This window comes from Sceloporus undulatus, unplaced genomic scaffold (assembly GCF_019175285.1).
Source record: "Sceloporus undulatus isolate JIND9_A2432 ecotype Alabama unplaced genomic scaffold, SceUnd_v1.1 scaffold_12, whole genome shotgun sequence".
NCBI classification, from domain to species: Eukaryota; Metazoa; Chordata; class Lepidosauria; order Squamata; family Phrynosomatidae; genus Sceloporus; species Sceloporus undulatus.
Genome location: NW_024802934.1, coordinates 1 through 25593, shown reverse-complemented (window position 1 = coordinate 25593; position 25593 = coordinate 1). Strand labels below are relative to the sequence as shown.

The window sequence follows — 25593 nt, the reverse complement described above, 5'->3', positions numbered from 1 at the left end:
TGCCGCCCAATCACTGGGAATCCGGGCGGCTTACAACAGAGGGGATAATAGACGGTTCCCTACCCTCAGGCTTACAATCTAAAAAGACACGACACAAAAGGAGAAGGGAATGGTGAGGGGGGGGATCAGGTCCAGCATTCTTCTCTCCCTCTGGGGCCTGGACCAAGGTAGATGGACTAGAGGGAGGGCTCTTTTTCTTAAATCGAGTGCCGGGGCCCAATGCAAGTATGCCTGGCCCGTTATCACTCCCGCCCAGGCCAAAGATTACAGTTGGAAGGGAGGGGAGGGCTCTTCCTCTTCAGGCCCGATGGCTTTGGGCCTGTCCTTTCACTCTCTCCAAGGCCAGAAGATGATAGTTGGAAGGAGGGAGGGGAGGGCTCTTCCTCTTCAGGCCCGATGGCGTTGGGCCTGTCCTTTCACACCCTCCCAGGCCAGAAGATGACAGTTGGAAGGAGGGAGGGATGGGCTCTTCCTCTTCAGGCCCGATGGCATTGGGCCTGTCCTTTCACTCCTTCCCAGGCCAGAAGATGACGGAAGGAGGGAGGGAGGGGAGGGCTCTTCCTCTTCAGGCCCGATGGCATTGGGCCTGTCCTTTCACTCCGTCCCAGGCCAGAAGATGACAGTTGGAAGGAGGGAGGGGAGGCTGAGACATAGTACATGACTCCATGGTGGGCAAACATCTTAAGTTCTGAGAACACATGGAGCTGTTCTTGCAGTTCTCAACTGCTCCAGGACTCTCTTTTTTTCCTTTTTGCCTTTTTTTTTTCTTAAAAAAACCCCCCACAGGAATTGCTACCAAGGGTGCAACTACACAGTAGAAATAATTCAGTTTGACACCACTTTAACTGCCATGGCCCCATCCTACATAATCCTGGGATTTGTAGGGTTTTAGCCATCAGCATCTGCATTCATTGATAGAGAAGGCTAAGGACCTTGTAAAACTATGAATCCCAGGATTCCCATAGGGTGGAACTACAGTACATAAAGTCAAACTGCATTTCTACAGGGTAGATGTAGCCTAAGTCAAGAATCCTCTTAAGTCAATGAATTAATCTTTTAAATAGAATGAAGCTCCTCCTTTGCACTGTTTAACATCAAAACAATACCATGCACGAATGTCTCTCAATACCAATATCTCTCAAAACTCCTGAGCTGGGTTAAGGGTCTCAGTGGTTTTCAAAAGGATCCCTACCGAGTACATATTTATGCTGAATCGTCTTCTCAGGATCACAGTAAGTGAGATTTCCTCAGTTCATGAAATATCTCCTTGTGCCTGTACAGTCACCAGTTGACCTATCTTGTGCCTTCCTTTTCTGTCCTGCCAAGTGTTAGCACTTAAACTGTGAATAGAATGTACAGTTTAAAGTGACCTCCATCCATGATATCTGTTGTGAGACAGTCTCATTTCAACAGACCTTTTGGAAATTCCTTGTCATGGTTTCCTTATATGAAATTAACTCAGTACTGCTACATGTATTGAGCAGGACAGGCACACCTATGGTGATCCTGATGTTTTAGGATTTCATTTCCCATCAACTTCAGAGAGTCTGGCCATTGATGAAGGTTTATGGAATGGTCAGCATCTGAAGGATCAAATGTTCTCCAGCCCTGCCATAGATCAATTGTAGTTCTTATAAATAATGAGAAGTGGAGCTTGTAAGACATCTAAAAATCAATTGATTTCACATGAATAGACATGGTCCTTTGGCACCTTATACATTAACATATTTATTATAGCCAAGCTTTCATTGACTACTGCCCTGTACATATTCATCAAATATTAATCTGAATGACATATGTTATATGAAGACTGGAAATGGCAGAACCTCAAGTTGATTGTTTATTTAAACAAATGTCTCCAAAATATTGCACTTGAAGACCTTTTTGAGACTGTTAGTTTTTAAATTCATTTTTTTTAAATTAAACATTTCTAGTTAAATTTTCCCCACATAGACACACAATAAGGTCCTATAGTCTAGACAAATTCACTAGAAGTTTCTGCTGCTCCAGAGACTAGGACCCAGAGCAATAGATGCAAATTACTGGAAAAGAGATTCCACCTCAGCATTAGGAGGAACTTCTTGATAGTAAAAGCTGTTTGACAGGGGAACACACTCCCTCAGAAGGTGGTGGAATCTTCTTCTTTGGAGGTTTTTAAACAGACACTGGATGGCCATCAGTCGGGGGTGCTTTAGCTGTGTATTCTTACATGCCCAGGGGTTGAACTTGATGGCCCTTGAGGTCTCTTCCAATTCTGTGGCTGCATTTGCACTGCCAAAATAATCCAGTTCTACACTGCTTAACTGCCATGGGTCCCGGCTATAGAATTCTGGGAATGGTAGTGTCTTGTGACACCAGAGCTCTGCATATGATACAGTCTATGATTCTAGAAGCCAGTTGATCAATACTGCTCACAGTAAGAAGAAAGAGACAGCATACAAATTTCTAAATATAATTGTCAATACAGTGGACCCTTAGTATCCACTGGGGTTTGCTTCCAGAACCCCCTATGGATACTAAAATCCATAGATGCTCAAGTCACGTTAATTACAATGGATAACAAAATGGTGTCCCTTACATAAAATGGCAAAATGGAGCTTTGCTATTTCCACTGGTGGTGCAGTGACTATATACCTGTACTGCATCCAGTCACAGTGCCAAGGTTATAAGTTTGATCCCAGCCAGGGACTCCAGGGTTGAGTCAGCCTGGGATACTTCCACAGGTCAATAAAATAAGTACCCAGCTTCTTGGGGGCAATTAGCTTACACATTGTAAACTGCACTGATAAACAGTATAAAAATATACTTGCTGTTGCTATATATGTGTGTGTGTTCAAGATGTGAATGCTCGAATCCATAGAGAAGAAGGGATGACAATTAAACTAAGTTAAATACAACTTATTTCATACTAATTATGTGCTGGGTTTCAACCATACAGTATAAACAGTTCATTGTATTTCCCATAGAAACTAGAAAAACTTAAGTATTCCTCTGGCTGGAGTGAAACTTTCCTATCTTGAAACTATGCCAGTTGATTTCATACAGGGAGCTTTTGCTTTCTGCAGTTGTTATTGAGCCATTTTGGAAGATTACTTTGTCAAATGTAAGAGGCACATTAATCAAGGTGTGTAGGAAACAACTAGAATCCAGTTTGGTATTTTCTATAACCTTTTCTATAACAAATGTGTTTCAGACTCTTTTAAGGAATCTAATTGAATCACTGATGTTTGGGGGGGGGGGGTTTAAATCCTAGTTCTAGCATACACCTGTGGAGCATGTTACAGTGATCACAATGAAACAAATCAAATGTAAAAATTTTAATAGGTAATTTCATTATAAGAAGATAAATATAATATCCAGGAAAACTTTTTTTAAAAGCATGGGACTCGCTTTTTAAAAATAAAATTGCTATACTGCCTCAGGGTTCATCATTTTTCTAAAGAGATGCAACTGAGAGTGGATACACACTAGCAAAATAATCCATACCCACCTTGTGCTGTTTGAACGCACAAAGTACAACCATTTTCACAGTGAAAGTGCTTCATATCGGCTTAATACATTTATAGAAATCACTTTTTACTCTACAGGTTTAGGAATAAACAGCTTTTTAAATGTGTGTCCTGCACCCAAATCAGGATAGGGGTAGAATCAGAGGGGTAGAGTGATTGAAGCCATAGCAGGAGGGTGGGTGGTTACCTAGCCTTTTTTTTTTTTAACCTTCATTTCCAACTGGGGGATGTGTGTTACATTTGTTTGAATATTTATTATTTTATTACATGATTGGATGAGGAGAGGGGGGAGGGAGTGTAAGCATGCTCAGACATCAGTCAGAAGAGTGTCTAACTGGACCAGGAGTGGGTAGGAGTATCAGATGAGGGAGTGATGAAAGAGTGCATGCACACTCCCCCAATGATTGAGTAGGATTCTCACTGGGGCAGGTGGGGTATTCCTTTGTTCATTCATGATTACTCACTGGAGCACAAAGTGGGGTGGTGGTGGATTGGATGGGGGAGACATCCAATGAGAGTGCAAGGTAGGTGGTAGGATTGACACGGAAATAAGAAAGGCACTTCTTTTCTAGATTCCATTGCTTTGAATGTAAAATGTTCACAACTGAGATTACTCATTATGAGAATACATTTGCATCCACATTCAACAGAAAATCAGTTAAATTTTATTGGCATCTTATTTCCCTAGCACTCTGTTGGATATTTGGGTTGGGGTGAAGAATTGGACTCTCATCACCTGACAAAAGAGTGAAGAGAAACCTAGGGAGCTGGGTGTGTTTATCCTGGACAAGAGAAAGTTAAGAGGTGATATTATGGTCCTGTTTAAAATTTGAAGGGGTGTCATATTGAGGATGTAGCAAGCTTGTTTTCTGCTGCTCCAGAGTATGGGACCCAGAGCAATGAATTCAAACTGGAGGAAAAGAGAACCCATCTCAACATTAGTAAGACCTTCCTGACAGTAAGATCTGTGTGGTGGAGTCTCCTTCTTTGGAGTTTTTAAAACAGAGGCTGGATGGCCACCTGTCAGGTTTACTTTGATTATGAGTTCCTGCAGGGCAGGGGGTTTGGACTGGATGGCCCTACGGGTCTCTTCCAACTTTATGATTCTATGACATGAGAGAGTGGGAAGTCCTTGATTTACATTCAGTTGCAAGAACCAGATAGAGTACACCTATCAAATTTTGTTTAATGTTAAGTCAAGACTTCTTTGTATGTAAATACCATTGATTTAGTGAGTTTACTTTAACTGAGATTCATTTTTATTTTTACACCACACTTTTCATAATAGTAATTAAGGCTAAAACAATTCAGATAAACATGCATGGAACAATAACGTAAAGTCTTCTAACTACAAAACTTGATAATTTGTTTTCACATCATATTTTAAAATTACTGTGGGATATGCAAAATGTAAACCTTTGTAGTATAGAATAGACCAGCTACAAACAGTGCTTTTCTGGTAGCCATTTGAATGCACTCTAGTGCACACTTCAGTTATCTCTCTTTCATTTCATCACTGATGAACTTTTAAAAGGCTTGTTAGTCATTATAATTGTTTTAAAAGCTTGTTGGAAAACCTTATATGTGCATATGTTTCATTTGAAGTCCCTGAAGATGAAATTACACTACTCATAATCAACTAAACATTGCCAGTGCTCTGTGGGCACTGGAATGCTTATTTCAGATTCTGATTACATATGCATTGGACTGTAAAAAAAAGAACTTGCTTGTTTCTTTACTTCTTGAATATGGCAATCAACATTCTGCAAAATTCAATTATTCCAAGCATGAGTGTTTCAGCTTTCTCAAAACATATAATATCTATAAAGCACTCTTTTTTATGTTAAGGTATATAGCAACAGTGATGATTTCATATTGTGTTTGGATGAAGAGGTGCTTCAATAGTTTTGCGAAATTAATAATAAAGCTTTTGGATTAAGTACTTTCCATGATGTCATAACTTGTTTATAAGTCCCACTTGTAGAGGAGAAAGGCAGGATAGAAATAAAATGAAGGAATGAATGTACTGTATTGGTATTATTATTTTTTTGTACAGACTTCATTGTGAAATTAATTGGCTTTGTTTTTTAAATTATGTTATATTATTGTTTCCCATTGCAATGATCCCCTATAGACTAAATTCCTGGAGAAACACGCACTTGTATAAAGTTGTAAGATTTATTGCCTGGTCACAAATATGAGCAATTTACTCTCTGTTGAATGAGACTAGAGTAGCCAAGTGTCCCGTATTATAATGGATGTCCTTTATTTGACAGACGGAAAGTTTGTCTCTTATTGGGCTGGCTGGTATCTCTTATTATAAGAGATGTCCTTTACTTGAGGGTTGTAAAACTTGTATTTTTGTACAGACTGAACAAAATAGCAAAAAAACCCTTCACATTTTGTGGTTTAGGCCCTTTAGAAAAATATGAAACCAAATAGCAGGATCAAGCCAGCAGGTGTGAAGCTCACTCCCATCCATCTCTCTTTTCCCTTAAAAGGGGTGCGTGTTTTTCCCTGAGCAACTCAACTACCAGCCAAAAAGGGTGGAGGAAGCAGAGTATAGCCATTCTTTGGCATGTGCATAGAGATTGCCTACCTACTTTCTGTTCTATATAGCACATTCCAGGTATGTTGATCTAGCAGATGAGAAGGGAGAGACAGCTGTGAATAAAACAAGAGAGTGTAGTTTTTCAGTCAGTCTATGGGTGGAAGCACATCTTAGTTAAATTAAATGGGCAGGAAGGAAAAAGGGTTATGTGTTTATTTGTATGTCTCTGTGTGAGAGACTATTCCTCTACAGAGCAATATTGCACTTAAAAAACCATGCAATTATACACATATCTACTCAGAGGTAGGCCTCAATGAGTTCAGTGGGAGTTACTCCTAGGTAAATGTCTAAAAGACTCTTAGAAACACATTTGTTTCCTTAGGGTAAAACAGACAGGCAAAATAAAGCGGCTTTCAGCTGCTTTGAAAATGGGATGTTTATATGATGCACACCTCCAAAGCAGCTGGAAACCAGAACAAAGTCATGCTCCAGGTCTAAAAACTGAAGCAAAAAGAAGCCAGGATACTTCCTGGAAAATGAGCATTTTCTCTGTTGTATATAAATGCACCAGTGGATGTAGTTACAACATACATCCAGGCATGCATCAGTTTGGCTTGGAGGTCAACCTCCACTACCATATCCCTGTTGTTTCTCTCTTCCTTAATTTTTACCCAAATGCTCTCAACTTGGTTTCCAGGATTTAAGTCATGGGTCTCTTCACACGTGTAAATATCCCTGACAAATAATTTTACCCCTCTTCCCTTTATGTTTGGTCTGTTTTTCTGAAATAGGTTATGCCCTCTAATACTACATTCTAGTCATGAGATTCATTCCCACCAGATTTCAGTTATTCCTTTATATGGTATTTGCTTTGTTGTGCTAAGAATTCAAGTTCATCCTGTTTATTTCCCATGTTGTGTGCATTAGTATAGAGACATCTAAGACCATGGGCCAATTCCCTTATCTACTTTTTTAAAGTTTTTTTTCCTCCCACTGTTGGGTTCTTGTGCTATTTGCTGTGTTTTCTGTATAGCATTTGGTCTATTGTCTCAAGCACTTTATGAATTCCTGCCCTTGAGAATACTATCTCCCCTCCCCCTCACATAACTCAGTTTAAAGCCCTCCCAATCAGATCTGTTAGACTTTTAGCAAAAACATTTCTGCCAACTGCTGTGAGGTGCAAGCCATTCCTTGCCAGAACTCCGCCTCCATGAAACTACACACCTTGGTCCAGGAAGCCAAATCGTTTCTGGTGGCACCATCTGCAGATCCAGCTGTTCACCTCCACTAGTTTTCTCCCCTTTCCTGGGCCATGCCCTTTTACTGGAAGGACAGACAAAATAACTACAAGTGCATCCAGATCCTTCAGGTTTCTTCTCAGAGCCTCATAATCCCTTGTGATATTCTGAAGGCTGTTCCTTGTAGTATCATTGGTTTCCATGTGGACCAAAAGGAAGGGATAATGGTCAGTGGCCTTGATGAATCTTGTCATCCTGTCCATTACATTATGGATTTTTGGCCCAGGAAGGCAGGACACTTCTTGAGACATCTTGAGACAATCTACTGATTCTGTACCCCTCAGTAGGGAGTCCCATACCACTACCACACACCTACTCTGAGATTTGGCAGAAACCATCTCATGTACTGAACTTTCCAAGGTCTCATGCAATGAGGACTGATACTGTTGCTCTTCTTGCTCCCCCTCATCATCACTGATAACAGAGAGAGCATCAAATTTATTCTGCAGCTCCATGGTCTAGTATCCTCTTGGTTGAATTCACAAAATGATCCCTTCTATTTCTCCTTCTACATGTCACATTCCTCCAGCTGTCTATCTCCTTTAAATGGGGACACATCCTCCCCAGAAACATCCCCTGTGTGTTCCTCACCCAGGACAGTCTTCTCCACTCTGCCCAAGAAATCCACATGTTCCCTGATATGTTGCAGAGTTGATAAACAGGCCTCATGATTGCTGGACCTTCTCTACCAACAGGGAAACCATCTTGCACTTGTTGCATGTGAAATTAGCCACATCTTTCAGTAAGAATGGAAATGAAATATGTTTTTAGCCTAGAGCTTGGCAGATGTAGGTTTTATTAATTACAATCTAAGTCAGTATGCCAACTATAGGCCTCTTCCATAATGATGCCGATCCATGGTCTGGTATCTTCTTGGTTGAATTACTACAATATGTCACATATTTTCTTACAAATTACTATTACAGCCACTAATTGAGCTATTAACTGTAACCAACTAAATGTGATGCATGACATTGCTTCTTAAGCAGCTGGTACATTTCCAGCCACAGTTATAGGTGCTGATGTTTACAGCTGTGAGGATCTACTTATTATTATTATTTAAAATATAATATATATATTATAACTAATGGACTATTATGCCCCACGTCAACTGTCCTTTATTTTAGATCTATGTGGGTGACTGAGGACATTCCCAGTTGTGCTTTGTATATATATTTAGGACATTTCATCCAGAGAGCTCTGTCATTGAAGGTGGCTTTTCAATTGGCTCAAGAAATGCATGATGTATGCCAAATGTAACTGCAAAATGAACATTATAAAAAGAAGCAAATGATATTTGTTTTCATGACTTCCTAGGAGTGAGGACCACTTATAAATATTGGTCGTGATCCTAAATCTGGATTGTAAGGTGTAAACTTCTACACTTTGATTCTATTATGTAAACTTTGATTGTCTTATGCAACCCTTGTTTTGGATGACAATATTAGTGTAACCTATACATAATTGCAGCACATGTGCAACTCTGTTTCTGTAACCATTCCGCTGAATAGAGCTGCTCCACAATTTGGGGGGGGGGGAATGTCAATTTGCTTCCAGAGGGGATTTTTTTATGCATAAGGTGCCAACAAAATATTGTCTGTTGTCTCCTAACTGGAAATTATGATACATCTTCCCACCCTTCCCAAGATTTGTTTTCTGTTAAGAACAAAAGGTATTTGGTCTTTGTCTGTTTCAGCACAGCACAATTAGAGCTGGTTGGGTTATGAGCACATAATCCATATTAAAAAGACTGACATTTCAACCATCAGTTATTTCATAGGAAAGGGGAAATGCTGAGGACCAAATCTCAGTCTTCTTTTTCCTCTTCTTGAACTTGTTTAAAGGTAGATACTGCACTTCAGCTGTTCAGCCAAGAAGGCAAGCCACACATGTAGTTGGTCTGATTATTTTCAAATTGAGAAAAAAATATGGCTTGCAATGATAAACACAAATAGCATTAGTCCCACAGCCTAATCAGTCCCTAGAGTCCAATCATGCCCAGGCTATTTGTACCAGACATCTTGTCACAGTAGCTGGCACTCTTCTGTGTAGATGTAATAATTTACATCTCTTGTGTGTACAATGGCTCTCAACTTCTAGCCAAAACTTATTTTGAACTGTGATGTTTCTCTGTGTGGGGGGGGGGGGGGAGAATGAGGATGGGAATGATTTTTTCCATTTTCTGTCTTCCTGGGCTCCCCATGTGATACACCATAAATAAAAATGTTTTAAAACAGCTCTAGCAAGCACAGTTTCCAATCTAGTTTTAAGGCCCAAAGATCATCTTTAACTTTTTATTTATTAAAATACATAATTTGCATTACATCATTGAATCTAAAGGTGCCATATAGTAACACAAATTTAAAAACAATTTAAATTTAAAAATCAATTTATTGTATATACTCATGTATAAGGCCAGAAATTTTAGTCAAAAATTGACCCCAAATACCTGGGTTGACTTATCCACAGGTCAATGCAAGCACTGTATTTTAACTCATATGGACCATCCCCTTTCTCTGAATGGAGTGGTAAAGGGCAAGAGCTTAGTCCATCCTGTGAGAACCAAAAAGAAGCATGGTTCCCCTCTATACTCTCATCCATCCAGCCTTTAGGAAGAGCACAAACAATTATGCCTGCTATAATTTTATAAGTTCTTTGTCATCATTTTACTTTGCATCATCATTTGCATTCTTTGTTACATGCCCCTAAGTTTTACCCTCAATTTATCCCTGGGTCATATTAAAATCTATTATTTTTGCCCCCAACCCTGCCCTTGGCTTATACATGAGGTCGACTTATAGTTGAGTATATTCAGTAAAACAGTAAGAAATAATTTACAGACTAAAGGCATATTAAACATGTTCACAACTTTGTTGTTGTTAAGTTGTGTCAAGTTGACTTTGATTTTTGGTGACCCTATGAATGAGAGGCTTCCAGGTTACCCTATCTTCAACAGCCCTCTTTACATCTTGCAGACTCAGGAATGTGACTTCTTGATTGAGTCTGTCCATCTGTAATGTAGTCTTTCTCCTTCCCTACTTTCACCTTGCCAAGCATTGTTGTTCTTTCTAGGGAATGATGTCTTCTCATGATATGGTCCAAGTACAACAGTCTCAGTTTAGTCATCTTGGTTTCTAGGGAGATTTCAGGCCCTATTTGTTCTAGGACTCATTGATTTGTCTTCTTAGTCATCCATGACTTCATAGTGTCCTCAGAACACTTCTCCAGCACCACATCTCAGATGAGTTTATTTTCTTCCCATAGCTTTTTTCACTGTCCAGCTTTTATAGCCATACACACACACACACACACACACACAAGCTGCAGCTTTTGAATTGTCTTTGGACAGCTGCATTTAGATCATGTTGCAATACTCTAACAGGGACATTTGCAATGCATGAACTAATGTGCCCATGTTATCCAAGTAAGGCTGGTTCCCAGCACTCTGAGGCATGGAGTCCATCTGCACCTCCAGTGACAGAAGTGGAACGAGGACTACGTCCAAGCTAGAAACTTAGGTCCAAAACACACTGCAGAAATAATCCAATTTGAGACTGCTGTAACTGCCCTGGCTCAATGCTATGGAATTCTGGGAACTATAATTTTGTGAGACGTTTAGCCTTCTCTGTCAGAGAGCTCTGGTGCCACAACAAACTACAGTTCCCAAGATTTCCTAGCACTGAGCCATGACAGTTAAGGTCGTCTCAAACTGGATTATTCCTGCAGTGCATTTTGGACCTTACTCCCACAGGTGAAGCACAATGCTTTTTAGGCACGTAGCCTACTCGGTTCTCAGATCAAAGAACTAGCAATCTACAGAGCTGCCATTTATCAGGATTCAATCTAAGTTCATTGTCCTCATCCAGATAATTACAGAATCCTAGTCCAACACCTTCACATGTTTCATTTGATTTTGACAATAAGGAGAAGTAGAAGTGACTGCGTTTGGAATAATGGATCTTCATTGCCTGCTAGAAGCTGGATAAGAACAAAGCCAGATTAGTGGCCTTTGGGAAGTTGTTCCACAAGTGAGGTGTTATTTTGTGTACCTCTTGGAAGGGTGGGACATTCCACTGAGGGTATCAAATTCCAGGGGGGTTCATGTAGTTGTCTGTCAGATATTCCATCCCAAGCTAGTTAGGGCTTTGTGATATGTGGTGTCTCAAGTGCACATCAGAGAATGATCTGGCTGCTTCATTTTGCACTGGCTGTGTCTGAAAATTCTACAAGGCCTATGTCATGTACAGTGCTTCATAATTGTAAACCAATTAAGATGTAAACCACTTTTTGGTCTTTAAAACAAGTTGCAGTAGAAAGTTACTCACTACAGAAACAAGATTTTGTGGGGGTGTTGTTTTTTGTTTGATTGTTTGTTTTTCTTTTCTTTTACATAGGCTCAGGCTTTCCAAACATCTCAGAGAGTATAACCTATTAGACTTTTAAGTATTAGCTAATTATGGCTAATTTAAATATTTTCATCTCATTTGTAATATAACAAAGACAGTGGCATGTATACAACATTTTTGTATATATGTGGTTGGCATAATTCAAATGTATTTGTTGGAATGTATGGGGAATCACAAGGTTTTGATGTACCCAGCTAATTTCTAAATATTAGCTTGGGTTACTTGTGAAACAGTGACACATACACACAATGTTGTAATATAATATGCACAGTGGAAGTACATCCATGTTTCAGGGACTGTAGCAGTTTCAACGCAATGTGCTTTGCCTGGGAGGGGCGCAGCCACAATAAACACATAGGCATAGCTGAAAGAAAGGCCACAACTTTATTAAAGCAAGCAGCAAACAGAATAGGGTTGGCACATAGCATGAGGTCAGAATCTGGAAAATCAAACAACACCCCAGTTGTTCGATAACCGCAATGGCCTGAGCCAGGCCTGATGTTGGGATGACCTAGTGGCTATGGAACTCCATCTAGCAACCAGCATATTGCATGTATTTCCATGAGCCCCTAGTCACCGGGCCACGCAATACTGTTATGGCCCCCGCAATGGCCATAATGTATCCGCTCAGCGTACCCAGGTCCCCAAGGACTCCTGCTCCAGTGCTCCGCAGCCCTGGAGACCACTCCCCCCCAGATCCTGGCCTACGCTGCCGCCCCTGGTTGTGATTAGCAAAACACCAACCCTAAGGAGGGAGGGTGGGGAGCCGAGCTAAAATGGCCCTGAATGCTGGGCCACATGGCCTTATATAGGCTCAGGCTATGGGTGGGGCCGGGATAACATTGCTCCTCCCCCTCCAAGGCAGCACCAATCAGCTGCCTTGGAGGACTGGAAGGAGCAACCAACAAGAGGTCCTCCACGTGGCAGGAGTGGCCTCTCCACCAGAAGTTCCTCCCCCGGCCCCCAAAGTAGCCAATCGCGTGCCTTGGCCACCCCAGCAAAGCATGCTGGGGCACGCCAAGGCCCTGGCCCAATGTTGGCGCAGCCTCACCGGCGGCAACACAGCTCACCAGGTAAGCCTAGCAGCCGTTCTTTGTACTCAAAAACACAGTACATGAACAGTTTGCACCCTACTCAGTAGAGGTAGTTAGAGTGCATTTATCTACACTGTAGATAATGCAATTTGGTACCACTTTAACTGCCATGGCTCCATCCTATAGAATCCTAAGAATCCTTATAAAACTATAAATCATAGGATTCCATAGGATGGCTCAAAAGCACTTAAAGTGATGTCAAATTGCATTATTTCTACAGTGCAGGTGCACCCTGAATCACAATACAACAGTTTCCCCTCATATAGGTGGTAATGGCTTCCATTCATTTCTATTAGGAAAAGTAAAGGGACATATTCATAGAGAACACAGTAGTCAGCTTTCTTTACTAACTCTAGCCTTTCAAAATCAAAGCTGTATAACCTCATTGTGGATTTTCTGTTTCGAGGTCACTAAACTATAACGATGCACCAGGAGAGTCAGATAGAAAGTTGGAAATTGTGTTTTGCTTATAGCTGAATAAATGTAAATAATTAACTTTTCCTCCCCCTGTTTTCACAGCTTGTAGGCCAGGATTTTACAAAGCATTTGCTGGGAATATAAAGTGCTCCAAGTGCCCTCCACACAGTCAAACATTTGTGGAAGCAACATCTGTGTGCCAGTGTGAAAAAGGTTACTTTCGAGCTGAGAAAGATCCACCAACTATGGCATGTACCCGTAAGTTTGATTCAACCTGGTGCTTGTAATTCTACCCTTGTTATCTAAAAGAAACAAAAATGGCACTTATTTTATATTCCTCTCACAAAAGCTAAGATTATGAGAGCATATTTTTGTTAATCAGGAATGCAAATCAGGTTTTCATTGATTCCCAGGGCTCCTTTAAATTAGTAAAATATTCTCTTAAGTGTATTTTAAAAACTGCAACACAAAATAAAGCAACAGCTTAGATATTAACAGAATGTCCAAACATTTCAAATCTGTTTACCCATATATGTAATTTACAATGGGCTGTGACAATTTATACCTTAGTGCAGGATTTCTATCTGGTTAGAAAGAAGTGAACTGGAAGACTACCATGGATGCAGATCAATGACAAATGGGAAAGATGAAACAGGCCTTAATACAAATGTTAGTCCCAACTATAGTTAGTCTCAATTAGAGTAGACCCATTGTAAATCTCATTAATACAATTAGTATATTGTATTTGGGACTAACAGTTGGATTTATGCTATTGCGAATGGAATTACTCTTACAGAATGGATTCATTAGGATCACTTCACAGTAAATAAAATGGTTCCTTTAAATATTATATTTTCCTGCTTTTCACAGGCTTGAACAGAACAAATATCTCTCTGACACATTGGCATAACAAATTAAGTATCCTAAAGTGATAATGGGGGGAAAGACATTTAATCAGTCATTCTGGGCATATTTGAAACCTCTAACATTTCTGTCCTAATTGCTTTTTTCCTTGTTATAAAATAAAAGTTACAAAAGTGAGTGAACATGCACATATTCTGCAATATATCTATAATGTATGTATCTTGAGAATGTCCTTGAGAAGATAAATACCAATTCTTTTTAAAATAACCAAAAGCAGGTACATTGCTTAGAGTTTAAAATGAAACTATAACATCATGGATCAGGATCAAATGACCAATTAAAACAAAATTAAACTATTCCAATTCTCCTCAGGCTTCCCTAAAGGCAAGTAGTGTAGTCCAGCTGTGTAAAACATAATCTGGAACTTGCATTAAGGAGCCAAATGCACAGTTTTATAACTTCAGTCTGACATCAAAGTTCAAAAGAACAAGAATTAATATGTGACTTTGGAAGTCATTTGAAAACTAAGGCTAAAAACCACCTGACCTACAGGCTTTGCAGGCAATCATTTTATGCTATGATTATGCTGTCTACCTCCCCAGATACATTCCCATCTTAATAGGATGGCTGATAAACAGTATGCCCCCTATTTTAGTTGTTAGTTGAATATTGGCTAGCAGGCATCATCCTATGGAACTGGCAACAGTAAGAATATATAAAATAATTTTCCCCTTTGGGTTTTATCTGTTTTATCTTCTGTTCCACTCATCATAAATTACAACTTAATTAAATTCTAATTCCAAACTCTAAATATTGACTCAAGGGCTGCATCTGAACTGCAGAAATAATCTCATTTCACACCACTTTAACTGTCAGCTGAATGCTATGGAATTCTGGGAATGGTAGTTTAGTGGAGCACCAGATCAAAGGAGCACCCAACCAAACTACAATTCCCAGTATTCCACAACATTTAGCCATGGCAGTTAAGGGGTGTCAAACTGGATTATTTCTGCAGTACGGATGAAGCCAAGTAGAATTTCTTGAACTGATTGTGAAATTGGAATGTGTGCCAACTTTCAATACATGAAAGGCATCCTTGAATGAAGCGCAAGCTATGATGTTATTTAAACATGTGTTCCTTCTGATTTGTTTTCTGTTAAGCTAAATATAAATGTATATATATAAAACACATATATGTATAACATATGATAATATATTAACAGTTTTTGTAACAATTTTTGTAACATGCAATAAAAAAATACATCAAAGGCATATTCTTCTATCTTTGCAGGTCCTCCTGTAAAGATAAGAGAATTTTAGATATGGAGAGCTAGTTGAGGGTTTAATAGGGAGACTTATAATGCTATGTGGTAGCAAAATTTATTCTCCATTTTCCTATTTTGTTTAACCTTAAACAAGTAAATTCAAAAAGAAAGAAATAATATTTCCAGATATTTATTGAGCTATGCCAACAGGTCTACAATGCCCCTGGGAATTATTCTACATAAGGATATATTGTCACTTCTAGGATATTCCTAGGGGAGTTGAATGGCTATATGTAAAATTCTGGAACATCATTCCCTAGGGCAATCTACCTGGGTTGATAAAGCACTGGCAGCCTGGCTATTTTGTTTGAAGAAAAGTGAAAGCTAAGGGAGAGGGAAATCACTATTACCTCTTCATTATAAATATCCACCACAGTGTTATGTCTTCATTGCAATCTTTGTCCAATCACATACAGATAGTTTTTTGCCACATTTTGTCAGACCATAAGTAATCATTAATAATATATGAACTGAGCACGAACAAATGAATATGGATGTAAATATTTGCTTATTACTTTCTCACATGCAAAAATGAATAATTTCAGAAGTTGCACCCAACTGAACAAGAGTATGAATTTTTGTGTATTTTTGATTGATTTTATATAGTTTGAGGGAAAATGGTTTGTGAAATAACTTGTCCTTTGTGTATAATAACTTGTCATTTGTGTGCAAGAATATTGTTTATAAAACTTTATGCAAAGGAAGTTGTCAAAGAAAAAAAGCCCCATAGTTGTGACTATTACTTATAACCATATAAAATAACTTCAAAAAGGGCACATAGAATCATAGAGTTGGAAGAGACCACAAGGGCCATCCAGTCCAACCCCCTGCCATGCAGGAACTCACAATCAAAGCACCCCTGACAGATAGCCATCAAGCCTCTGTTTAAAGACCTCCAAGGAAGGAGACTCCACCACTCTCTGAATGAGTGTATTCCACTGGCAAACAACTTTACTCTCAGGAAGTTCCTCCTAATGTTGAGATGAAATCTCCTTTCTTTAAGCTTGCATCCATTGTTCTGTGTTCTAGTCTCTGGAGCAGCAGAAAACAAGCTTGTTCCAGCCTCAATGTGACACCCCTTCAAATACTTAAACAGGGCTATCATTTTATCAATTAACCATCTCTTTTCAAGGCTAAACATACCCAGCTCCCTAAGTCTTTCCTCATAAGGCATGGTTTCCAGGCCCTCTACCATTTTGGTGGCCTTCCTTGGGACAATTTCTCAACATCCGTTTTGAATTGTGGTGCCCATCCTATGCATTTCATTTCTTCTACCTAAATGTAGTATCTTACATTTCTCCCTTTTGAAGTTCATTTTGTTAGTTTTGACCCAGCTTTCTTATCTATTCAGGTCATTTTGAATTTTGATCCTGTCCTCTGGGGTATTAGCTACTCCTCCTAATTTGGTGTCATCTGCAAATTTGATAAGTATGCCCCCAGTTCTGTCATCCAAGTCATTGATAAACATGTTAAATAGCACTGGGCCCAGGACAGAACCCTGTGGCACTCCACTGGTCACTTCTCTCCAGGATGAAGAGGAGCCATTGTTGAGCACCCTTTGGGTTCGGCCAGTCAACCAATTACAAATCCATAATTAACATAAGTATGGACATCATAAGCAGAGTGAAAATTCAGATGAGGGGGATACACCTTGGACATGTCATCATCTAGAGGAGAAAAGTAACTAACACTAGTATCCTGTTGGGGCATTTTGTGCTTGCAAATGGACTTACATGTGCAAGAAATAGAATTGTGAAGATGTGCAATTTCTGTGTTCAGTATAGGTCTGCTGCTCCATAGCCAGCAAAGGGACCGACATGCAATGGGACACCAATGGATATAGGAACATAATTTTATAAATAACGTTGCTCTTCTGTACCTCCCCTTGAATCAGGAATGGGAGTAACTGGTTGGTTTTCCTGCACACAAGAAACCCATCAATTTGGTATCCTGATATCTCCCTCATATGCTTCTTCTCTGGGACCTCTGTAGAAAGCTAGAGTGCTACTAGAAAACCATTTGCCCTTCCACTTCTAGATTCACTATTTTTAGGACAGAGTAGGAATTTCTTAGGTGCCTTACACATTGACTGAGGATCATGTTATTTTTTGCCTGCTTCATAAAGTAAGTAGTGAGGGTGGAGGAAACAAATATTAACCTTGAAGTGCTTATTTTGGCCTTTGTTAACGGGCGCTTCTAACAGCCCACTAAAGGCTAAAAAGATATATTAAGGGATCACTGATGAAGGACTTGCTGATTAATGTTTGCCATATGACCAACCAGCAAAAGGGACTTTAAGAAGATCATCTATCCTTGGTTGCTGACAGCTGGACCTCATCTAGAGCTGGATATCTGGGTGACTGCTGGCAAACAAGGCCGTCTCAGCATAATCATTCTGAGAACTGACAAAGACAAGATGCATCTTAATCTACATGAGAAATGGTGGCATTAACCACAATTTCACTTTTTAGCCTAGATGCCTTTCCCTCTTTATGGGGGAATACCTCTTCACTCATCTGAAGAGTGGACTGCTTATGTCAATGATAGAGAACCTTTTACAGACAGAGTGCCCAAACTGCAACCTGGACCCCATTTATTTATTGCAAAGTGCCACATCCCTCTGGCTTTCTAGTAAGAAACTCTGGCAAACTCTATGCTAGGGCGACAGCATATGTGCCCACAGAGAGGGCTCTGAGTACCACCTCTGGCATGCGTGCCATAGGTTCACCATCACTGGCTTATCTTATTTGATAATATTCTTGCTAAGTGTCTTCATTCCAGTTTATTTAATCAACAAAATATGCACAATGAATGCCACATACACTGTCTTACCAGCACCATCTTGTCTTGTCATTATTGCATTTTCTTACTAGCCTATTGCTGAATGGTACAGTACCTTTTCCCCTGATATAACTAAATTGGACTATGGAACTCAATGAGACTCAGTTGGCCCCACTTATGCCCTCTGTTCACTAGCAGGAAAAGACCTCTCTATTTAAACAGGCCATCAGCCTTTAAGTGGTTAGAGAAGAAAGACATGGTATGGGTGTAGTTTGTTTTCAAATATTTAACTATTAATATCTTAAAGTAATTATTTAATTGGAAATTTTGCTTAGTGCTTTTTAACTTGTGTATCATATATTGTTTCAGCTATTTTATTGTAACTTATATTGTAGACCACTTTGAATCCCATTTTGGGATATAAATCTATTAAATAAATAAATGACAGGATAATTTAATTAGTTATACAAGCTGGCTTGCCACCTTATAAGCAAAGAATACCATAAATTAATATATTAGTCAGTTCATAAAAATACCATGACTTGTAACCCAGACTTTTTAGTTCAGTTTTCCCAGCAGCAAACCATATTTCAATTCAAGAGCTTTCAAACAGTGAAAACATTGAAATTCTGGACCATGCCAACCACTACCTTGTCAGGATGCACAGAGAAGCCATTGAAATCCACAAACACCTGGACAATTTGAACAGGAAAGAGGAAACCCTTAAAGTAAACAAGATTTGGTTACCAGTCCTGAAAGATAGCAAGATAAAGACTCAACAAATGCAAATGAGAACTCTCCTAGTAGACAATGAACACTCTTGTGCAGACCCTCACACCCTGAGGACTGCCATTAGCAACAAACAATGTACATGCAAATCACTCCTGCCTTTCCAGGTCTCACAATATATATAGCCAAGTCCTTTCCAGGCAAACATTCTCTGAAGATGCCAGTCACAGATGCTGGCAAAACGTCAGGAAGAAAATCTAGAACATGGCCACATCGCCCGAAAAACCCACAAACAATCATTGGGTTTCACTCATATCCTGGAGGTCTGCTGCTCAGAAAAGTAATACAAATTCCTTAAGGTATATCAGTGTCTTGGGTGTATTCCATGCAGGTTTCTGGCTTCTTGGCGCCATATAATATTTTTCCATATGATAAGTCACATAGGGGTTAGTCTAATTATTAGACTCTTACTATACATAACTGAAGTAGACAATATATTGGATGTATACAGTTGAAATACATTACTCATTAAAATTTATTAGTATTCTTGCTTGCCTAAACAAAATAAAAGGAAAATCCTTAGCATTTTACTCACTGATGTCTATGAAAAGGTTATGTCTGCCAGTTTTTTTCACTGTGACATATAATCTATGCATAATTTATAAGTGATAGCAAAGCAATCAGGCCACATTCATAAAAATCCCAATGACACATAATTTAGCAAAATCTGAGGATTAGAATTAATTGTCTCTCTTTGTTCCAAGTTCTAAATCTTAGTAAATGATTCACTGCATGTCATTGCAGCTTAATATTTGCATGAAATCACAGTTTCGATGGCATAATTTAATGGCAATTAAAACCTATTTAATCGTCATGCAAATTGGCATGAGGGCCCTTGAGTATGAAGGGTGTCTATTTCTTCAGTGTCTGCAGGAGGACATTTATAAACTTTTGAACACTCCTATCACATTTGATAACAATTTTCCTATTCATAACAATATGAATAAGAAATTATCATTTTGTTCAAAACAAAGACCTAAATCCTGTGTACATATCTTTGCTGCACATAATTATTAAATGATCATCAGCAAATTGCAAAAAAAAAAAGAAAGAAAGAAAGAAAGAAACTAAAACGCACACAATAATTTCTGCACTGCTTTCCTCCCTTCTTTTCAGGTGTCATCAATATAGAATTATACATTTAACAACTAAATAAATAAAGATTTGTGAAGCCATTTTGTCACTTATTGAATCTTATTGAATCTAATATTATTTGGGCCTTCTTACTCGAACCTGGGAATGCAATAAACTAGACTCTGATTCACACAATGCATATTACATAGATAGAAATGGACCTAGCCACTCCATGATACAGACAAATATTAGCAAAATTAATTGAACTGGCCAGTTAAGGATGCTGCATGTGTGGTAGCAATCTGTTTCCCTAGCTTTTGAGGAATTAGGTCTACAGCTAAGTCCTGTACCACTCTGTTTCCTCTCTAATCCAGAGCTTTTAAAAAAGAATTAAATCCTGGAGAGCTGCATTAACCTTTCCTTTATAAACAAGTGAGCACTATCCAACTTTCCTTTATGTTTAGTAAGCATGACCTAAGGGGATCAGCTATTTTGGATCTCATCCTAACCAACAAGGATGACCTAGTTAATGGATTGCAAGTGGTGGGATCCTTAGGTGGAAGTGACCATGTTCTCCTGGAGTTTGTTATACAATGGAAAGGAGAAGTCAGGCATAGTCAGACACGCATTCTAGACTTTAGGAGAGCGGATTTCAGTAAACTTAGAGAAGTATTGAGGAAGATCCCGTGGACTGAAATACTAAAAGAGAAAGGAGTTCAAGACGGATGGGACTTTCTCAAAAAGGAGATACTGAAGGCACAAATTCAAACAGTTCCAGTGAGAAAGAAAAATGGGAGGTGTCTCAAGAAACCAAGATGGATGACTAAAGAACTTTCAACTGAGCTAAGTTTTAAATGGGTCATGTATAAGAAATGGAAAAATGGGGAAATCACCAAAGAGGAATTCAAACAAATAGCAAGCCTGTGTAGGGGTAAAGTCAGAAAAGCTAAAGCACAGAATGAACTCAGGCTTGCTAGAGAGTTTAAGAACAAAAAAAAAGGCTTTTTGGATATGTCCGCAGCAAAAGGATGAAGAAGGAAACGGTAGGGCCACTGTGTGCAGAAGATGGCAAAATGCTAACAAAAGACAGAGAAAAGGCAGAATTACTCAACACCTTCTTTGCCTCAGTCTTCTCAGAAAAGGCAAAGGGTGCTCAACCTGAGGATAATGGAGCAGAGGACAGAAAAGAGGAATTTCAGCACAGAATAAGTAAAGGAATACTTGTTTAACCTATTATTTATTATTATTATTAAACTTTATTTCTAAAGCGCTGTAATTATACACAGCGCTGTACAAAGTCGGTAAAATTAAGAGAATATAAAAGCCTGCCCAAGGCGTACATTCTAAGATAATAACAATTAAAAGAGGAATAGATAAAATTACCATATAGAAAGGAAAAAACAGATTAAAAACATCAAATATCAAACAAATCACATCACATCAAATATTGTCAGACAGCCAGATAACAATCACAAATTCCCTGAGAACGCTTCCCTAAACAATATGGTTTTCAGCTCAGCTTTAAAGCTGGTTAGGGAAGTGATGAGCCGTGCATGCAGAGGAAGACGGTTCCAGGAATGAGGGGCAGCTAGAGAGAAGGGACGGATCCGGGATGGGGCAGAGGAGATCCTGGGTTGAGAGAGGAGATTTTGGCTACCAGAGCGGAGAGTGCGAGTAGGGATGTAGGGAGAGAGAAGATCAGTTAAATAAAGAGGGGCCAGCCCATGCAGGGCTTTAAAGGTGAGTAGCAAAAGTTTGTACCTGATGCGGAAAGGAAGAGGGAGCCAGTGAAGGGAAGACAACAGAGGGGAGACATGATCATAACGGCGAGCGAGTGAAATAATGCGTGCAGCTGAATGCTGAACAGAAATTAATGGGTGGAGGTAAGAGAGAGGAAGCCCTGCCAGGAGGAGGTTACAGTAGTCTAATCGTGAGACCACTAGGGCATGGACCAGTGTTTTTGCGGTGGAAGCTGAGAGATATGGACGGATTTTGGTGATATTATAGAGAAAAAATCTACAGACTTTGGCTGTAGTCTGGATCTGAGGGATAAATGACAAAGAGGAGTCAAAGATGAAACCGAAACTGCGGGCTTCCTGGACCGGCTGGATCGAGATGTTATTGACAGAAATAGAAAAGGAATAGTGAAGGGTGGGCTTAGGAGGGAAAACAAGAAGCTCAGTCTTGGACATATTGAGCTTCAGACGCCTAAAGGAATACTTGTTTAACCTAAATGAATATAAGTCTCCAGGACCAGATGAACTCCATCCAAGGGTATTAAAAGAGATGGCAAATGTAATATAGGAGCCGTTGGCAATAATCTTTGAGAAGTCCTGGAGAACAGGAGAAGTCCCAGCAGACTGGAGGAGGGCAAACGTTGTCCCCATCTTCAAAAAGGGGAAAAAAGAGGATCCCAACAATTATCGTCCAGTTAGTCTGACATCAGTACCAGGAAAGATTCTAGAACAGATCATTAAACAGAGAGTCTGTGAACATCTAGAAAGCAATTCCATAATCACAAAAAGTCAACATGGGTTTCAGAGAAACAAGTCATGCCAGACAAACCTTATCTCTTTTTTTGATAAAATTACCAGCTTGGTAGATGAAGGGAATGCTGTGGATATAGTATATCCTGATTTCAGTAAGGCCTTTGACTAAGTTCCCAATTATATTCTTGCAAACAAGCTTTTAAAATGTGGGCTTGACAAAGTAACTGTTACATGGATTTGTAATTGGTTGACTGGCCGAACCCAAAGGGTGCTCAACAATGGCTCCTTTTCATCCTGGAGAGAAGTGACTAGTGGGGTCCCCCAGGGCCCTGTCTTGGGCCCAGTGCTATTCAACATATTTATCAATGACTTGGGTGACAGAATTGGGGGCATACTTATCAAATTTGCAGATGACACCAAATTAGGAGGAGTAGCTAATACCCCAGAGGACAGCATCAAGATTCAAAATGACCTGAATAGACAAGAAAGCTGGGCCAAAGCTAACAAAATGAAATTCAACACGGAGAAATGTAAGGTACTGCACTTAGGGCTGAAAAATGAATTGCACAGATATAGGATGGGGAACACCTGGCTGAATGAAACTACGTGTGAAAGGGATCTAGGAGTCCAAATAGACTATAAGTTGAATATGAGTCAGCAGTGCGATGCAGCAGCTAACAAGGCCAATGTGATTTTAGGCTGCATCAATAGAAGTATAGTGTCTAGAACAAGGGAAGTAATAGTGCCACTCTATTCTGCTTTGGTCAGGCCCCACCTGGAATACTGTGTCCAGTTCTGGGCACCACAATTTAAAAAGGATGTGGAAAAACTGGAGCGTGTCCAAAGGAGGGCGACTAAAATGGTGAAAGGTCTGGAAACCATGCCCTATGAGGAATGACTTAGGGAGTTGGGGATGTTTAGCCTGGAGAAGAGAAGGTTAAGAGGTGATATGATAGCCCTATTTAAATATTTGAAGGGATGTCATGTTGAGGAGGGAGCAAGCTTGTTTTCCACTGCTCCAGAGACTAGAACACGGAACAATGGATGCAAGCTCCAGGAAAAGAGATTCCACCTCAACATTAGGAGGAACTTCCTGACAGTAAGGGCTGTTCGACAGTGGAACAAACTCCCTCGGAGTGTAGTGGAGTCTCCTTCCTTGGAGGTCTTCAAACAGAGGCTGGATGGCCATCTGTCGGGGATGCTTTGATTGTGATTTCCTGCATGGCAGGCGGTTGGACTGGATGGCCCTTGTGGTCTCTTCCAACTCTACGATTCAATGATTTTATGATTTTAATCCTCCCTCCCTTCTGTAGCCCAAAACTCAAATGTCTGGATGACATTTGTCATGCTGACTGTTTTGAAGGGAGAATAAAAAGAGATTAAAATTTCTAATGTTACTCAAATGACACGTTATGACATTTAATTTTTAAATAATAGGTATAAAGAAAAAATCTGTATGATCTATTCTAATTTATTACTTAGAATGAAACATATTAATTGGAAAAGCACACATAAAATTATAGGTGAGAATTATATTGTATCATATTACTTGGCAATGGTATTTAAAACCATCTGTCTTTCTTTCACAAACTAGTTTCTGGATCTCAATCTTCTGAAAAGTGTTCATGTTCAATATTTTATAACACTTTAGGATCTGCTTCATCCAATGTAAAAACCTTGCAATCTACATATCAAATCTCTCTTGAGTCCTAACTTTGGGCAGAAACAGACAGCCCTAAAGGGGCATCTTGACACCACCCCTTTGATCGCCAGATTGACACTGTGGCAACCACGCACCACAGCCCCAATCCAGCTTTCTGCCAGCACAAAAAGAAGCAGCAGAAAGGCATTCTTTTTGAGCCAGCAAAAAGGCTTTTCCGATGCCTCCACAACTTTGCATATAAACACTGCACCGCTGGAGCACTACAAAGCTGTCCACCAGACGGCTTCATAGAGGCTTTCTGCCAGCTTGGGGGCATGTGTCACCTAAACAACACTCCCCCACACTTCTGGGGAGCTACAAAAGGTTTGTCTGCTTCACCTCTTTGAGTTGAAACTGACTCTGTTTCTTATTATTATTATTATTATTATTATTATTATTATTGAATTATTCATGTCTGATTTTGTCCTGAGTTTCTATAAGACATGTTACATGTTCTCTGTGTGAAAGGTAAGATTACTGAATTGTCTTCCTTTTCATAGGGTTCTAAGCTGTATAAAACAGGAAGGTTTTTTCCCCCTTTCTATATCTAAATTATTCCACTATGTTCAAGGTAATTTGTTTGAAACACTGGATTTGTTTCAGTAATTCAGAAAAGTGTGATTTGGAGATCTAAAAAAAATCCATTAGTACTCATAGAAACCTCTTCATTTTTTTTTTTTTAACTTAGGACCACCTTCTGCTCCAAGGAACATTATTTTTAACATAAATGAAACAGCTCTCATGTTGGAGTGGAGCCCACCAAGTGACACAGGAGGGAGAAAAGATCTTACCTATAGTGTCATTTGTAAGAAATGTGGATCTGATACCAGCCAATGTGAAATATGTGGAGGAGGGATCCGATTCATTCCAAGACATACTGGGCTAATCAATTCGTCAGTGACTGTACTTGATTTTGTGTCCCATGCGAACTACACTTTTGAAATAGAAGCCATGAACGGAGTCTCTGAATTAAGTTTTTCACCCAAGCAGTTCACAGCTATCACAATTACCACAGACCAAGATGGTGAGTTTATGCTATTTGTGTTGTCACTAATTTAAAGTTAAAGTATATATAACAGAATGCAGTTAACAGTACATTTTGTGAATTATCATAAGTAGATATCTCTTTAATTCTGTCTATTCAGAGCATTTGCTTTTGCATAGTACTGTTTGAAGGAAGAGGTTTGGTTTCATTGTAAGATTACATAGAAAGTGTTTATTAAAACCACACTGATCAAGTGATAAAATGTTACATTTGCTGAAATTAATATAATGTTGACATCTGTGATTAATT

At 39.4% G+C, this 25593-nt stretch overlaps 1 protein-coding gene across 1 annotated transcript in view; it reads left to right on the top strand.

The window, feature by feature from the left end:
• LOC121917175 (ephrin type-A receptor 6-like) overlaps positions 1-25386 on the top strand; it is a 282385-nt gene extending 256999 nt beyond the window's left edge. Inside the window, exons 4-5 of the mRNA XM_042442898.1 lie at positions 13378-13533; positions 24988-25386. Of these exons, the coding sequence (XP_042298832.1) occupies positions 13378-13533; positions 24988-25358 (527 nt within the window). The 3' untranslated portion in view covers positions 25359-25386. The remainder of the gene's footprint in view (positions 1-13377; positions 13534-24987) is intronic.
• Positions 25387-25593: the final 207 nt, after the last annotated feature.